This window comes from Bipolaris zeicola (assembly GCF_000523435.1).
Source record: "Bipolaris zeicola 26-R-13 unplaced genomic scaffold scaffold_157, whole genome shotgun sequence".
Lineage (NCBI taxonomy): Eukaryota > Fungi > Ascomycota > Dothideomycetes > Pleosporales > Pleosporaceae > Bipolaris > Bipolaris zeicola.
In genome coordinates, this window is record NW_006912206.1 from 45,524 (window position 1) to 62,221 (window position 16,698).

The window sequence follows — 16,698 nt, forward strand, 5'->3', positions numbered from 1 at the left end:
CATGGTGACAACTGCAGTCTTCCTCGCACTACCAAGTCTTGACTTCCGTCACAGACACTAGGAGTGGCTTCAGAACCGTGGAACTAGATCTTGCGTAAACGAATAGCTGATAATGGAATGAAGGATAAATGGCTCAGTGCAGCAAAGTGAGTTTCTAGCTCAAATAGGTATAGTGCCTTGACACCCATTGGGATTTTGTAGCTTCCTCCACACTTCATGATAGGGCCAACCTTGCATGACCCCCTATGTGTGTCCGCTGCATGTGACAAATTGAATATAGAAAGATAGGTGTACCAAAGATCCTTCACCATCAAGGTTGTGGCACTCGGAAACTTTGGGATGAATAAGGTTTTCCCACCATCTGAGAATGCTTGAAAACCCTTGCTACTGAATTATTGTATACTTGGATGATAGATAAAGCGAAGATACAGCGAAGCATCCACCGTACAATGGATTGTTTTCGAAAAGTGTAAGTGTAGTTCTGTTATTTCTTCGAGTATAATTTCCGACTCACCGATACCAGCGAAAAATCCACTATGAGTCAAACCCTCGATCCCTTGAGCAGTGCCCGCACCTTGCTTCTGACAGAAATGCATTCAACAAGCATAGCCACGAAATATCGAGGATGCTCTAGACCCTTTCCCCCAGACCCGAATAGACATAATTCTGCAGTAGCGCAAGACTCAGCGCATGTCAGCTCCCTCACCGGTTGCAGATGACAGCTACTTCGATGTCCACGACTTGTACGAATGTCCCTCAGATCGGTGCTGAAATAAAAAATAACATTTGAGACTAAGTGTTAGACACAACCACCAAGCTTTTTGACGAGCGTCGCAGTCATCTTTCCAGAAGAACCCTAAAGTATCACAATTACCGACGGGTGACCGCCGCAGGGTCTAGCCGAAGCGTCGTAACGCAAACTCTGGTTAACCAGATTTCTGGAGCCGAGCTTGGTAATCAGGTCTGGAAAAGGCAGGTTTTTCGAAACGAATCGATATTCGAAGCTTGATAGTGTCTTGATGGAATTCAGCGGTGTGGAGTGGGCGAACGGAACTTGCCAGAAGCCGCGTAAGTTGGCCAACTGTAGCCGAGATTTCACAAACTATGTGGGTATTCACGGGACCTAAAATATATGTCAGTAATCCCGCAAATAACACCGGATTTCAAATCTTCTGGAAGTTCACAAAGAAAAGGCTTTCGTGGTCTGGTGGTTGTGCATTTCTTTGCAAGGCCCGACTTTGAATGTGCAAGACCTTAGGCGCCCAGCCTGGTCCCGCCTCAGGTCCCGCCTCATATATCCAACGTCACTCATCTGAGGTAAGTTCACCAACCTACAACCCCCCAAGAACGCCTCTCAACATCATCCAATTCGATTTCTATCATCTATTTAACCGCTTTGAAAATATAAATTCACCGGAGATTCCACAGAAATTTCCAAGTCGTCAAAAATAACTATCCTTCGCATTTTTCCAGAGCGACTAAACTTTTGATTGCAGTAAACATTATTAAAGTTAGATATCTCCAAATAAGCCAGAGAGATTGGAAAGTAACAACAGGTCAAATGCGGTCGCTTCCAACAGGGAACGTCACTCCTTCATCAGAGTACTAGGAAAACGAGTTTTGGAATACAAGACTTGCTGTCCAAATCCCTCCTTGGAAGAATGGAACTTTCCCTTTCTGAAGGAACTTTGCAAATAATCCCTCAAGGATAATATTGAAAATGTGATGTGTCCAAAGGTTAGAACAATTTAATACTTGACTTGTCTAACGAAGATTGCCATATAAGAATCTCAGACGTTGATGACAGCCCAAAAGAAAGTTTGCCTGAAATCTTGATTCCTGCAGTGCTCGTACAGAATGTATGCCGTTTTGTTCCACGTGATCCCATATTGAAGATTTTCAAGTTTTTGGTGTTATGCTGCCAGTCGAGTGCCACTGAATCACTTCTCCAAGAGTAAGTTCTCTCCCATGTCCATTCATCCAACGCCCTGGTTTCTTGGTCGCATCCTTATGCGGCCACGAATCCTCTCGTACAGTTTTTCCAGATCTGCAAAGAGAGCTATATTTGATCGTCAGTGAATCTATCTTTTGGATAATTAAGACCCAATGTGCTTACCGATAATTTAGACATATCAGGTATACATCTTCGAAAAAGTGGCTCAAAACGCTCCAGGTAAAGAAAAGGTTATACCATGAATATCCTCTTCCCCCGAAGCAACACCATACGATAGGTACACAACAGGATAAAACGCAGACAGGAAACCCTGGATAGGCATGTGTGTACTCCTCGTTGAGTTTCTAGATAACGTCAATTCCCGTGTTAAACCAGCCAGCCAGCTACAATCAATCATACCTTCACATCTTTCCCATACATCTCCGGCAGGATATACATCACCGACCTCGCTATAAAAGCCCAGTCAAGCACCTCACCACGCCAACCCTCAATATTCGGTATCATCCGCGCAGTGTATGAATACAATCTACCCAAGCGAGGAGCGCTAGATATCGCGACACCGTAAGCGACATCAGCAACGTGACTGAGACCCACGACATCGCCACGGAAATGGACGATGGAAATGCCAGTCGTGCCGATGACGTAGATGTGGCCTAAGAGCGAAGAGAGCGAGGGCGAGATGTAAAATCGGGCGTAGAGGGGAATGAACAGGAAGAGGGCGAAACGTAGCCAATCGCGAAAGGTGAGGCGAGGGTGAAGTGAAGAGGAACTACTGGCGACGGCAGGTGTTGATTTCGTAGTGGATGGGGAAGCCATGTTTCCTTCCCCTCGGAATGTTGGAGTATTTTGGATCGTGAGTGATGGGGGGGAACAGAAGCCTGATTCTTATCTTCGCTGCCTTGGAGCGGGGTTATCATCGCCTGCGGCGCAGTTGCAGTATTTGTGTAACCTCATGAAACAGTTCGGCCAATGAAGCATGCAAAAATTACAGCACGACGGTCATCCCAGCTTCAACGCCCAATGACTTCACTGCTACTAGATTGAAGTGTGATGCTGTAGATCGAGATGTACAGAACGGCCGATCAAGATGTCCTCTCTACTGAGGTGCAATGTATGCAGCAGGTACCAGGTCTAGTTGGCGCAGAGATGCCCCTGCAAAAATCTTGGCGCCAGTTGTTCCGGTACGAAGGGATGTAAGTTAATCACGATGTAGACAAACAAACGGCTTAAATGCTGACTCAAAGCTTCGCCTTCACCCACGTCTCCACGACTTGCTGACTACCTGTTCCAGAGTCACCCTTATATCCCAGGATCCTCTCTACAATCATCTCCTCATGGCACGCTTTCGGCGTAAAAACGGTAGTCACAATTCCACCTCTGCTACCAAATCCTTTGGTAAACTTTTCCGCAAAAGCTGCAATGCCATCTTTGAGCACCTCATTATCGCCTCCCCATATCAGGACTTCGTCCACAAAATCGGCAAGAGGCGCCCACCAATCCGGAGGTGCCAGAACAGGCTCGTTGTACAAGTCGCCAGCAAAGGGAGAGTCGGAGCCAAGAAATGCAGCACCCCATCGGTTGAGAACCCTGGCATCAACCATGTCGCGCTCGGCGTTTGTGGTAAATGCAGGAGTATTGGTCTGGGTCAGTGAGCACCATGGTGATATTAGCAAAACACCATGGAGCCTGTCAGGTAGCGAGAGCGGTGTGATGTCTGGATGCGGGTGTGTAATATGCGAGAGGGCTCCGAGGATAAGATTGCCGCCAGCGGAGTCGCCAGCCAGTATGAGATCAGAGGGACTGCGACCTTCGGTGTATACTAGATGGTTGAGAAGCTCGATGGCTTGCTTGAGCTGAGTAGGGTATTTAGCCTCGGGCGCAACGTCGTATGCGAGAAGCAATGCAGACACATCGGGACCGAGAGATTTTTGGAAGTCGTCGAGCCAGAGTATATGGCCAGGTCCAGCAGGGAGAACATAGCCGCCACCTGTCATAGTCAGCTTTCAGGGTCCAACTGTGGGTAATACACGGCTACTTTGACCCACCATGGAAGTATACCAAGACCTTGGATGCATTGCTTTTTCCCAACCAATGCGCCTGTGTGCCACTTGGCAGGGTTATGCTGTCTGGCGCGAACTTGTGCTGCTCAGCATACTTGACATAGTTTGTGGTTGTAGAGCCTCCGTTCAAGTAACGGTCATGGACGAGGTCAAGGTTGCCCATGTTGGCCCGGAAGACGGCAAACATGATATCCTTGAAGTATGTGTTGGAGCCATTGTCGCCTTTGAAGGGCGAGGTTAGAGAGCGTTGTAGAGCTGCGCCGACTGCGGGTATGTCAGGGGATGGTATGTAGTAGAGGTAGGATGGGGACGCGTACTAGCTTTCAGTGTAGCCGAAGCGATGTGTAGTCTGCTCACGTGATGGTCAGCCATGGTGTTGAGGGTGGATGATGTAGTGGTGAGTGTGACCAACGTAGTGCTGAAGACAGTGCTGATGCTGGGGCCATGGCGGATATGTGCAGTGGAGAGGCGGGGAGGGATATCCGGAGGAGCCGTGAGCTTGACCCTCGGCAGCGGTGCATGACGGGAAGGATGAAGGTGAATGGGGGTGCATGGCATGCATTCCCCGCATTGCTAGAGGCCCCACTGCGTGCTAGCGCCAGGGCTCATGACTCGGGACAGGATTTGACCAAATCGATCCTGAATCGCATCCCACACAGCTTCCATGATCAGCATGGCGTCTGCGGGCGAGGCAGATACACCCGAGGCTACGCCTAGGGACGAGGGCTCGGGCGATGGTGGCCAGCCCAGTAAAAAGCGCAGGACCGGCCCAAACTCGCGCGGCGTTGCCAACCTCACCCCCGAACAGCTTGCCCGCAAGCGCGCAAACGACCGAGAGGCCCAGCGCGCCATTCGCGAGCGCACAAAGAACCAGATCGATGCCCTCAACCAGCGCATCCGCGATCTCGAGAGCCAGCAGCCTTACAGCGACCTGCAGGTCGTCCTGCGCGAGAAGGAGGCCATCCAGGCGGAGAATGCCGACATCAGGAAGCGCCTCGAGAGCGTGCTCAGCATCATTCAGCCCATTGTGCGCGCCACCGGCGGCTTGAACGGTACGACTCCAGGACGTGGAAGAAGAGGACGAGGAAGAGGAAGAAGACGAATAAAGCTAGAAACCACAAACGACAGATGGAGCGTGGAAAAATCACTACTGACGACTTGTAGAACTCGCAGCCGCCGCTGAACGCTCGCCCCTTTCTTCTGTCCAGCCTCCACAACAGCAGCAACATCAACAACAAAACCAAAGCCACCATCTACAACAACGCGATGTACGCCAGCTCCATGCCCCCATTGCTTCGGCCTCACCGCACAATGGTGTGCCCTCACCCGGCGTGCACGATGCAAACGCAGCCATAGGCACAGGCGCGTGGCTCTATCCCAACGATGCGCCCACGAGCCATCTGCGCCGCTACTCGAGCGACAGTCCAGGTCCTCAATTCCACCAGGCACGCATCAACACCGATATGCCCTTTGACGAGCGTCTAGGCGTCGACTTCCTGCTCGACAACGGCCAGCGCAGGGCCGTCGACCCCAACCTGCCACCTCCACATCAGATGCGCCCCAGCAACGTCAGCACCAGCCAGCACGCACAGTATGCCCCCAACATGGTCGCCCACTTGACGCTGCCGCGCAATCTACCTGCCACCTGTCCGCTCGACGTGATCCTGCTCGACTTCCTCCAGGACCGGCAGAATCGCGCGGCCGAGGGGGTGCCGATCAAGACGCTGGTCGGCCCTCACTATCCAAATTTCACCTCGCTGGCCTACCCAGACCGCGCTGTTGAGTCGCATCCGTTATCCAAGCTCTTCACAGACATCCTGCGCACATTTCCAGACATCTGCGGGCGCCCGGAGCAGGTGGCTATCGTGTTCATCATGTTCCTGATCATGCGCTGGCAAATTGAGCCAACGCAGGAAAACTACGACCGACTGCCACATTGGGTAACCCCACGTCCGTCGCAGCTGTTTACCGCGCATGCATTGTGGATCGATCATCTCCCTTGGTATGTCGTGCCCTGTCTTGCCATGCTTTGCCCTGGAACTTCCCCACATGTCCCCTGTCAAACGCACCCACACTCCCACACACATGACTAATCCGGTTCAGGCCCCGTCTTCGCGACAAGCTCGTTGCCGCGCAACCTCAGGTCTCGTTTGAGAACTTCTTTATCCCCTTCACTACCACGGTTTCCCTCAATTGGCCCTATGAGCATCGCGATTGCCTGCTTCCTGCCTCGGTAGTCCGGACCTCGACTCTCTCCACCACGTCGTCCATCTCGGCATCGTCGCCTTTTTCAACGCACGTGAATGCCGGCTCGCCACAGGGACCTGCAACGCCGCAGCCGCTCACTGGCAATGCAGCTGCCTGCATACCGAGCATTGAGCAACTGCCCAAGGAAGACGATCAATGGCTCATCAACCCAGCCTTTGAGACGCATCTGCGCGACCTCAACAACTGGACTCTAGGTCCCAGCTTTAGAGGCGCCTTTCCCATGCTTGCCGATGCTGTCAAGATTAAGGAAGGGAGATGACGCGACTTGTAGATGTAGCATGCCCTCTGCATGCTGGTTGGATGGCGTTATGCTTGGTATGGTCTGTATGTCTATGCATGACTCTGGAAAACTTTTTGATTTATTGTATTAACACAAGTACATGGGGGGTATCTAAGTATCCATTATTTCAGGCAACAATATAAATCTTCCTGCAAAAGGCCTTTTGTACACGGTGTCGTCGGCAACCGGTGTTTTTCGGCTACCCGGATCAAGCCACCAAAAAACAACGCCGCGCCACACGCTGTCGTACGTAGACCACGATCCCTCAGAGCCTACGCACGCGAACAGCTCACTCAATCCCAAATGTCGGTGGGTTTCACGACACGGCCCCCTTCGTGGTGGACCCTCTCTCGTTGCTGTCGTGGGAAAAGTGGTCAAAGCACCACGGACGTGGTCGGCTCTAACTGGCGGTCAACCTCTCGTCCCAAACGCACGCCCCCACTTTTAAACCACCTACCATCACGTATACCCTTTTCGGGGAGGGGGGCGGGCGCGGACTCGACTCACTTTCGCTTTTGCATAACTTACATACTACCCTTTTGCTCTCTTTTTTTTCCCCATTCTCCCTCTTTTCCATTCCATAAAACATTAATCCATAACTTTTCCTCGAGCACAAAGTAATGTCATCTTTGACCCTGTCGTCTAACCTCAACATGGAAAACGTCTTTCCCGACCCCGTTCACCAACAGATCTTCTCGCATCTGAGTCCCCGCCGCGGCGAGCTGCCGATTCATGTGGTGGAGACTATTGCTGGTGCGTTCCTCCCCCTTCTTTCTCTATGCCCTTATTCCTATCTCTGCTTCCCCCCTCCATCTGGATCTTGCCCAAACGGGTGGAAGGTGGAGAAGAAATAACGGCAAAACAAACAAACAAGAAAGATAAAAAAGCAATAAACTAATCGCATGCGGTGAGTAGGCAATATCTCCTTTCTGGTCAAATACACGGCAGGCTACAAAGTTCTTCCCTCCCAAGTCTCCGTCAGCGTCGTCGACGTGCGCGGACCAGATAACGCTCTGCTCGGCCACAAGGCTATGGTGTGTATACACGGCGCCCCGGGCCGCTTCAAGGTCGTCGTTACCAAGGAAGTCGCATATGGCCGCAACGTCGTTATTGGGCTGAGTGAAAAGGTGGACCGCGTTGTACGCGAGATTGTCACCAAGGAGGGTAACGATGGGTTTGGCGACTTTTGAAAAACCCCAGTCGAGTTTCGGGATGAAGTAACGATTTTTTTTTACGACTTCAAGGCATAAGAGCAAGGAGCGAGACACGCATTTTTGTTTTCCTTAGACGGAGTTTTCTCATCAGGCACAGGCTGCCACCCACGTGGCTGGAACCCACCCATTTCCGGGGTGCTGTGGCGTTTTTTCATTAGGCGTTCGGGTCTATTTCCTTTCTCCTGTCTATTTTTTCTTCTTCTCCGGAGAGGGTTTTCTATATACTATACTGGTCACGAGGAAGCATTACTACCCTCAGTGCATACGCGCCCATTCGCGATACCAATCCAAACATTCATCATTAGCCACGCTGGCACTTGTCTTTACGTTCATTCCGCACAGAATCTGCTTGACAGCTCCTTCGACCCTATTGGCACGTTAGTACGTTGACACACGCTCTAGTCGATACGGGGGCCTCACTTTTTGCCATTGGTCGTCACTGGGATTTCCGGGCACTCATCTACAATTGCAGGAACATGGCGTGCGCTGAGCGATTTCTTAATCGTCAACTTGATCCTGTCGACCAGGTCAGATGTCATTTGGCGTCCATCTGCCATTTTGAGGAACAGCACCACAGTTTCATCTGTGTCTGTTTCTCTTCTGCGGCCGATACATAGTGCGTCGGCCACATCTTCTGGGAAATGCTGGAGCACCACGTTGTAAATCTCGGCAGATCCGAATCGTACGCCAGCAGGCTTGAGGATACCATCGCTGCGACCAAGCATCCATAGTCCACCAGTTTCCGGGTTGAAGCGCACAAAGTCACCGTGATGCCACACAGGTTGCTTCTTTTCGTTGGTAAACCTTTCAAAGTACGACTTGCGGTACTTTGCCTCACCGTCAGTGCCCCAGAATGCCACTGGCTGGCATATGAATGGTTTGGTGCAGACCAAATCGCCTGGTTCACCTGACGACGAAATGTCGGCGCCTGTGAAATCGTATGCAGCAATAGCCATGCCCAGACCAGGGCCCTGGATCTCGCCCTCGTAGACTGGAAGCAACGGGTTAGGCGCGCCAAAGAGCGAGATAATGTCCGTGCCTCCAGTTATGCTACCGAGATTGATAGACGACGGGAATGCCGAGTACACGTAGGAAAACGTAGATGGCGCCAGTGGAGAGCCAGTCGAGTAGATTGCCTCGAGCGTATCAAGACCAAGGCCAGCCGCGGCTGGATCGACCGATTTTTGTTCTAGAATGGATAGGTACTTGGCAGAGGTACCAAAGTGCGTAATGCCGAACTCATTAATGAGGCGGTGCATGGCGAGATCATCCGCCACGGACGTCGACGGATCGGAGCGGTCCACGTAGCGAAACGGCGACCCATCGTACAGAACCAACGTGGCCCCTGACGCTAGTCCGCTGACAAGCCAGTGCCACATCATCCAAGTACAGGTGGTGAAGTAGAAAAGCCGTGATTGGGGCGTAATCGAGCAGTGGAGGATATGCTCCTTTTTGTGCTGGAGCAATGTACCAATAGCTCCGTGCACAATACATTTGGGCGCTCCGGTCGTGCCGCTCGAGTACAGTATGTAGACTGGGTGGTCTGGCGGCAGTTGTCTGAACTCGAGCTTTGGTGTTGACTTGAGCGAGGTAAAGGTAGCATAGTCGTATGCCTTTCCTGACGCAACAGGTATTGAACTGGCGTCAACTGCAACGGATGCAACCGTTGGGAAAACAACGACAGCCTGGAGAGTTGGAAGTTCCCTAGTAATCTCAATGACCTTGGGCAAGACTGGATGGCTTCGGCCGTTATAGAAGGACGCGTTATCGACGAAAAGGAGTGCTGGCTCTATTTGGCGCAGTCTGTCCAAGACAGCATGCACGCCTGTATCTGGACTGACGGCTGTCCAGACTGCTCCCAATGACATCGCTGCGAGCATAGCAACCAGTGCATTCGTGTGATTGGCGACATAACCCGCAACTCGGTCGCCCTCCTTGAGACGTAGATGTAGCATACCCGACCGGCATCGCCTCACCCTATCTCTTAGTTCCTTCCATGTCACTGTCTCCCGCGTGGTCTCGGTCGCAGCAATGACAGCAGGCGATTCGGGGTCGACTTTCTGGGGAGGGAACAGCAGGTTCTCGGCAAAGTTCAATTTCGCCCCTGGGAAGAAGGGTGGTCGTGGAAACATGGAGGCATCTGGATCCACCGTCTGGCCATTGGTGAGCTGACAGATATGCGCATGGGGCTACAACGACTGACCGATGACGGCGTTCCTTCGTGTTCGATGCCGACGAAATCCCATGTGCTCTTCCAAAAGGCATCGACATGGTCGATGCTCCATTGATGTAGCTGTGGGTAGTCTGACAGATGGAGATTGTGTGTCTTGTTCACTGACTCGAGGAAGCGGTACATTGGGGTAGACTGTGGAGAGGGGTGCTTCCACAAAAGTTTGGAGGGCGATGAAGTGCCACTGGCGCCATTGACGCCGTTGGTGCCGCTCATCGCGTACGTATCTTGACCGAGATGATTTGCGTTCGCGCAAAGGATGGCTCTCTGTTATTTCACGCGTGTTTTGGCGAGTTTTGTGTCTGAACATCGCAGCGTCGCCATGTTTTTTTCTGGTACCTGGCGGCGATCACCTCGGCCGCGCTTTCCCCCACCATTAACCCCGAAGTTGGTCACCGGCAACTTCCGACAACGAAATCGGGTCGGGTTCCCCCACATGGAGCCTACCCGTTGACTCGCAAGCTTCATTTCTGACTTTTATCTCAACTTCATCTCCATCTTGTTGCCAGTCTTGAAAGCTCTACTCTCCTTCCACTTTGTCCCAACCCTGGGAATCGCCGTCCCACGGTGCGATGCATGATTAAGGGGATGACAGCTGTCTTTCAGCCCCCACTGCACCAACCACACCCTGCAAGCAGAGGCAAAGGCCAACGGCTGTTACGAGACCATACGCCACACCAAAACTTCGACCTTCTGCGTGCCGCCCCGCCCGTTCCTAGTCTTGGATTGAGCCCTGGACCAGTAATCCGGACATCTGTGCCAGACTTGAGCGGTAGGAAACAATCCGTCATGCCCATGTTCAAATCATACCCGAGCCGAAGCGGACGCCATCACTAGGACGTGCAGCAACTACATGCATACCGACGAAAGACGCTTATGCCAGACACACTGTCAACAACGTTTCACCTCGTCAGCCATGACTAGCGCGAGCAAGGTCAGGCCATGGCTTGTCCCTTCATCCAAGTAACTCCCGGAACCCGGTCGAAATCACGTCACGCAACTGGTCCTAGAAGCCATCCAGTACCGTTTGTGTAGCTACCATGAGTCAGTGGGAATATTGAGCAAGAACCACCTGAACTATGGCTGAACAACTTTGTGGCTCGTCAAGCGCCGCAAATATGCGGACGTTTGCCTTGTTGCCTTTTTCAAGACGCTATACCACTTGGGGACTTCTCTTACATGAGCAGCCTGCTATTCTCACCCCTACATCCCCTCGACAGCCTGTCTCATCTATCGCTATGCATGATGAACATCAGAATCAGCGCATTTAGGTAGTGTCAAGCCACTGTCTTCTTTATGGGCTTCTTCACTGATGGGATCGTCTCTTCGTCATCCACGATGACTGTCTTCAAAGTAATTTCAGGCATGCTGAAAAAGAGCCCAGGTTTAAGATTGGTTGCAGATCTTACCTCTTGTAAACTAGCGAATTCTTGCTAGTCGATCAACTAGTCCTTCACCTGTCCGTACGTATGGCGTATATGTCGCTATTCCTTGTCAATGCAGTGGTGACTACAGGTATGGCTCCCTGGCTCGCTCCCGGCGCGCGTAATCATCTGATTGAGCGGTGCACATACAGAGTAGCGTGCCGATGTTGATCGGGACCTGTCCGTACCGGACCAAGCTCAGACCGAGATGTAGACAGCTTGTCAGATGCGACTAACGAGAAATTTTCTTGTGCTGTGGAAATTTGACTCGGCACTCTGGTTAATGGAGTAAATTTCGAGAAATTCAGCATGACATCATTCATTCTTGCGAGTTGACTATCAACAATGCTTTGTCGCAATCGTCCCTGGCCCTGAAAATCATCTGAGTGCTCAATATGATGTACCCAATTCCGAGCTGACCACGGACCGTACAGGGCGCACTGGGCTTTGATAAACTTTGAGCATAGAGCCCCCCTGCCTCCTACCCTTGCGGGAATAGGTAGGGATATTGCCTGCTAAAAATTGCTCCTTCCAAGCAATTGTATACTCTGGAGACATGAGCCACTTTGTCGGTAACTGTGGGGATGTGATTGGAAACACTATGGTAGATCTTGTATGCATCACCCTTTCTTGCAGCATGCTTCTGGAGACTCAAATATCTATAAAGCGCAACCGTACTGTGTTCACGAAAGCAATAATCTCAACATCAACGGCCTTTCCTACTATAACATATAATTTCTTTTTCCAACTTGAATTGCGTGCTTTGTCGGTGCCAAAAAACACAGGTATGTATACCACATTCTTCTATGATACTTGCCCTAGCCATGGCTCACTCAGCTGCTAAAACAACCAAGATACTCGAGAGAAGATATGGAACGAGAGCCTGGCAACATTGAGAGACAAGCAGCTCTTGAAGACGATTCTCTCAAATTTTGTAGCCAAGAAATTGATTTGCCGGCAACTACCTCAGACTCCAGACAATACACGCAAACCAATTGTCCCGTCCATAACCGACCATTTCTGGAACCTTCTCGCCCAAAGATTCCTCCTGGCGTACACCCCTCTCAACGGCTCGAATACACTCCATCCTACGAGCTTCCAGTGGGGATGTCAGGAGGCTGCAGAGTTGGAACTTCTTCCTTCGCCGGATGCATTTGCGCATACAATCCAGATATATTGAACGAAGAGATCATCCGCGAGATGGAAGTAATCATCCAGGAAGCAAAACAAGAAGGAGAAAAACAGGAAAAGGAAAAGTCCACCTAGTGTCGATGTCTGATGGCGGACATCAACTGCGATCAGATTATTTTTCCTTCATTTCTTTCGAATATCTCTCCACTACAGTAGCATCCAATTCCTTAGTTGCTTTTTAATCGCCCCTTTCTCAGCCAGTACGAATCTACAATGTCTCGATAAAGCGGTTCTCCTATGACAAATATGAAATGCTTGGGTCACAAGAAGCCTAGACCCATTCTGAAGCTCGCACCACGGACCCGAGACTCCCGCTTTCCGAAATATCTTGATATGGTTGGGAGATGTAAGGATGTTGCTTTGCGGAACGAGCATCCTTGGCAACCGAGCCTGATCGCCGCTCTGCCTCTCCCCATTTCAAACGAAAACGGACTCAGGCACGGTTGTTAGAGCGGCGGCCTTTCTTCCGGGCGAATTGACGCCTTGGTAGGTACGTGCAACCCTAGACGACGGCGAGCCGAGACGAATGACGCTATCTGGCTGACTCGACAGGTACTACACACACACACAAGTAAAAGGCTGGAGCGCAACGGGGTGGCTGATCTGGTGCTCGGCAAGCATCGAACCCATGACCTTGGACATCCAGCCTTTTGCGTAAATCACAATTACGGTTGTTTTGTATGTGTGGCAACCGAGACATGTTTGGCGCTTACCACTTTCCGATTGATATGATTCGAGTTCAGTGTTATGCCGACATTGACAGCTGAGTTAATTCCAAGAATCCATATCTGTTCTATAGATCATGTCTGCTCAATTGAGCTTCATCTGATACTAACCAGTCGATCACCACCATCAGTGTCTTGTGTACCAGCTATCCATATGGATTTGTTTGACAGCAGGGGGATTATGTTTGATTCTGTCCCTAATCCTCGCCCAGAGTGTAGTCTTTGAGCCTCATGTGTGGCTCATCCTCACCGCTATGAAACTCTCATTTCCCAACAAGGCTCTAGGCAATAATCGATATCGATTTCACACGCCCCTTTCCCCCGAAACCATACAGGCACAAAGCACAGACTCAATGGAATCATACAAGGATGAGAAGCAAGTTGGGCCATGGCTGCAGCAAGAAAGGAATCAACGGGCAGCTCCACAGTCTGCCAGCGCACAGCTTTGCGCAGCGGAATGTCTGATGATGAAACAGAAGTGTATTGATTGTCATGCCGAAGGAGGACCTCCCATCATAGGAAACGACAGGCTTATCTGGGTTTGGGCCGGATAATCGGTCTGCTACTCGTATTACGCGCCGACTAGACAGCACCTATGCAGGAAAAGTGGATCCGACTAGTACTGCTTCTGCAAAGGCTACGAAGGTTGCTGTGTATCTCTAGGGCGCCTCGATAACTCTGTCAGCACTTGAAGATAGTCCTGCAATTTACAGTTGCAGATCACTGCTCACCGGCGGCAGTCAGAACAAAAGGTATTGTCCAAAGATTGATCACTAGCGCGCGTACTGGTTATCAACACCCTTGTTGTGGTTGCATGGCGCTTCACGAGTGGCCAATCATCAACGCATGCGACGGAAGACCAAGACCTTCCACGGCTTCTTCGATGGATTTCTCAAAGCACAGATCAAATTCTGGCATGTCAAAAAGTCGAGAAGGGTTTCGAAGGCTGACCTCGAACGACAGCTTTCACTTACGATCCATGTCACCACGTGGCAGGCGGCGGGGTTTGAGACTAGCAGCTGTGGCCATGCTCACTTTGTCTACTCCAATCCATGCTACCGTTGTGCCATGCGCAACTCTGTCCACAGCCCCTCACCACTGCGGAAGGGTTTTCAAGTATCACCCACAAGTGGATTGCATCGCTGCTCCACGCACACGTGTCGCGGAATCGGGTACAGTTCCAAACCTACCCTATCTGGACTCGGCAGAGTCTTGCATCTCGCTGTACCACCGATGATGGCCAACACATCCGCGGGGGCGCAATATGACTGGAGTGATAGGGGCATTGGGATCTTGGATCACCGGCCGTGATATCACCCTGTGCTTGAGGCGGCTTCGGTACCTTCCATCTGTCCTCCCGTTGGCTAGAGGATTCGGTAAATCTGTCAATGCCAGCCCGGCTTCTCCCAATGCTGGCGCCTAGCTGCACATGCAGCCTTTCCAACAGGCCCTGACCCATTTCACCTAAACCCACTGCACAGCCCCCAAACTCCTCCCCACGATACTGACAGACCGACGATCATTTCAGAGAGAAATGTCGGTGAATTCAGCTCATGATCTGCCTTCGTGGCAAAAATCGATCAGATGGTAGGCGATCCTAAGCGCCTCCTCAGAGCGACGTCATCCATCCGCCAACAACGATGACAAGAAACGCTCATCACACCGCCCAAACCTTCCACACACATCGCCTGAGTCGCGTTGCCGGAACCGCATGAGCGATGCCGGTAGGAAACGCGATGCCGGGTGGTAAAAGCGCTACCAGGCCTCCGCTTCCGTTCACGCTCCCCGGATCCAAACCAGAGAGAACCCGATTCCCCCCCGGACGACTCGGCAAACCCGAGTCTTTAATATCGCTACACGCGGAACCTTCCTGTTTTTTTTGCGTACCGCGTGCAAAGTCATTCAGCGGCAGCGGCGCCCGGAAGTCAGATCCGCTGTGTGTCTGGTTGGCCAACAGCACAAAAGGCATCATGTACCGCCTGTCATTGTTGATCCTGAGTGGCTCCGCGAGGTGTCACGCGCTTAGTCCCAGGCACACATACACTCCTTTTTTTTTCTGGGCACCGCTCGGGGAAAATTTTAGATTGCCATGTTACTACTCGCTTGCGGCGCAGAAATGATCTTCCGGCTGGTACAGTGTACCCCATGACCACACCGCAGCAAATCTCATTCAGCCTTGTCATCCTACATCCAGCAACAGTGGCGCCGGGTGCTACAGATCAGGCAGGCGCGGAGGCGGGAGACCTTCCGCAGAATTTGCTTATGCAATAATGCCTGCTGCATTGGGCGTGTACGGCGTAGCAGAGCCGGGTTGCTTGTGTGTGGGCAGTGAGGGTTGTATGGGCTGTGCTCCTTTTTCTTACACTCAACGACAGCGAGGGACTTTGGTTGGAAGAGTGAGGCTCTGGAGCGGTGAGATGACATGCTGTGTAATTGGTTTCACTTCTTTATCTCTTGATAATGGCAAAAATCATATATAAGGAGATCAGATTCCACTTGTTGGCGTAGGTGTCTTTGTTCGTTTAGACTAAAGCTTCGGCCATGGTGGCTTCACATCAGTTAAACTCCATTGTACATGCTGCCACTGGTGGCTCTCCCCACCGCGACAATCATGGTGCTACCTCTTCACGTCCTAACGGCCTAGGCGGTCCTTCTCTCAATGGCGCGCCTCGCCCCTTTTCTCGTCAGTGTGATACGGACGTCGTGTGTGTGGGAACTTGGGTCAGCAATACCGGGTCCCAACACACTGACTCCTTCCCGGACAATGGTACTTCACCGTCTCCAAATTTTGTACTAGACAACAGAAGATGAGAGGTGCTGATGTCCTTGCAGTACGCGCTGATGCAAGGCGGACTGCTTGCCTACGCCATCGCAGTTTGCATGAAGCCTGTCTCGAGTCTACGACACGTGCTCGAGTGGTTGAGCTTGTGGCGGGGCTTGATACAGATGTTTTAGCAGCGATCGTTGCAGGTGGGGAGGGGAGTAAGTCTGCAATGTTAGTTTGTACGTGCGAGGGGTTGATTGACGTCTTTGATCATGAAGACAGTCAGGGTGTGAGTGTGGGAGAGGGCACTCGGGCTTTTGGTAAATCGAAAGGAAGGAAGAAGTAGCAATGACTGTTTTGGGAGGGTTTCGTACGGTTTACGAATGGCGACTTAGGTGTTAGGGATTTAGAGTAATTTTAGGTAACGTATCTGTATAGCGAGTGGCTCAGTAGGTAGCGAGTGGCTCACGGTGCCAAGACCCCATCAACTTCCCCCATTACATGACTCTTGCACGCGATGTCTCAACAACCAAGTGATACTCTAGCTGTTAAAGAAGCCCGATTACAACTTGCACTTGAAGCAATTGA

The 16,698-nt window shown here is 51.4% G+C and overlaps 7 protein-coding genes across 7 annotated transcripts; 4 read left to right on the forward strand and 3 right to left on the reverse strand.

Moving 5' to 3' along the window:
- Nucleotides 1-1,899: 1,899 nt before the first annotated feature.
- Nucleotides 1,900-2,770, reverse strand: COCCADRAFT_28536 (uncharacterized protein; the record flags this gene model as incomplete). Its single annotated transcript, XM_007716890.1, has 3 exons — nucleotides 1,900-2,059; nucleotides 2,117-2,298; nucleotides 2,354-2,770. 3 exons carry the CDS (start codon nucleotides 2,768-2,770, stop codon nucleotides 1,900-1,902), a joined length of 759 nt encoding a protein of 252 aa, XP_007715080.1.
- Nucleotides 2,771-3,192: 422 nt separating this feature from the next.
- COCCADRAFT_103455 (uncharacterized protein) lies at nucleotides 3,193-4,386 on the reverse strand (the record flags this gene model as incomplete). Its single annotated transcript, XM_007716906.1, has 3 exons — nucleotides 3,193-3,941; nucleotides 4,000-4,278; nucleotides 4,332-4,386. 3 exons carry the CDS (start codon nucleotides 4,384-4,386, stop codon nucleotides 3,193-3,195), a joined length of 1,083 nt encoding a protein of 360 aa, XP_007715096.1.
- A 301-nt stretch (nucleotides 4,387-4,687) lies between these two features.
- COCCADRAFT_103469 (uncharacterized protein) lies at nucleotides 4,688-6,541 on the forward strand (the record flags this gene model as incomplete). The annotated part of the gene is made up of 3 exons (XM_007716907.1): nucleotides 4,688-5,066; nucleotides 5,179-6,016; nucleotides 6,118-6,541. 3 exons carry the CDS (start codon nucleotides 4,688-4,690, stop codon nucleotides 6,539-6,541), a joined length of 1,641 nt encoding a protein of 546 aa, XP_007715097.1.
- Nucleotides 6,542-7,215: 674 nt separating this feature from the next.
- COCCADRAFT_39198 (uncharacterized protein) lies at nucleotides 7,216-7,752 on the forward strand (the record flags this gene model as incomplete). The annotated part of the gene is made up of 2 exons (XM_007716908.1): nucleotides 7,216-7,315; nucleotides 7,478-7,752. The coding sequence occupies 2 exons, from the start codon at nucleotides 7,216-7,218 to the stop codon at nucleotides 7,750-7,752; spliced, it is 375 nt and encodes a 124-aa protein (XP_007715098.1).
- A 279-nt stretch (nucleotides 7,753-8,031) lies between these two features.
- On the reverse strand, nucleotides 8,032-10,222 carry COCCADRAFT_103452 (uncharacterized protein; the record flags this gene model as incomplete). The annotated part of the gene is made up of 3 exons (XM_007716909.1): nucleotides 8,032-8,143; nucleotides 8,197-9,929; nucleotides 9,980-10,222. 3 exons carry the CDS (start codon nucleotides 10,220-10,222, stop codon nucleotides 8,032-8,034), a joined length of 2,088 nt encoding a protein of 695 aa, XP_007715099.1.
- Nucleotides 10,223-11,986: 1,764 nt separating this feature from the next.
- Nucleotides 11,987-12,696, forward strand: COCCADRAFT_39200 (uncharacterized protein; the record flags this gene model as incomplete). The annotated part of the gene is made up of 2 exons (XM_007716910.1): nucleotides 11,987-12,043; nucleotides 12,253-12,696. The coding sequence occupies 2 exons, from the start codon at nucleotides 11,987-11,989 to the stop codon at nucleotides 12,694-12,696; spliced, it is 501 nt and encodes a 166-aa protein (XP_007715100.1).
- Nucleotides 12,697-15,887: 3,191 nt separating this feature from the next.
- On the forward strand, nucleotides 15,888-16,301 carry COCCADRAFT_103458 (uncharacterized protein; the record flags this gene model as incomplete). Its single annotated transcript, XM_007716911.1, has 2 exons — nucleotides 15,888-16,136; nucleotides 16,179-16,301. The coding sequence occupies 2 exons, from the start codon at nucleotides 15,888-15,890 to the stop codon at nucleotides 16,299-16,301; spliced, it is 372 nt and encodes a 123-aa protein (XP_007715101.1).
- Nucleotides 16,302-16,698: the final 397 nt, after the last annotated feature.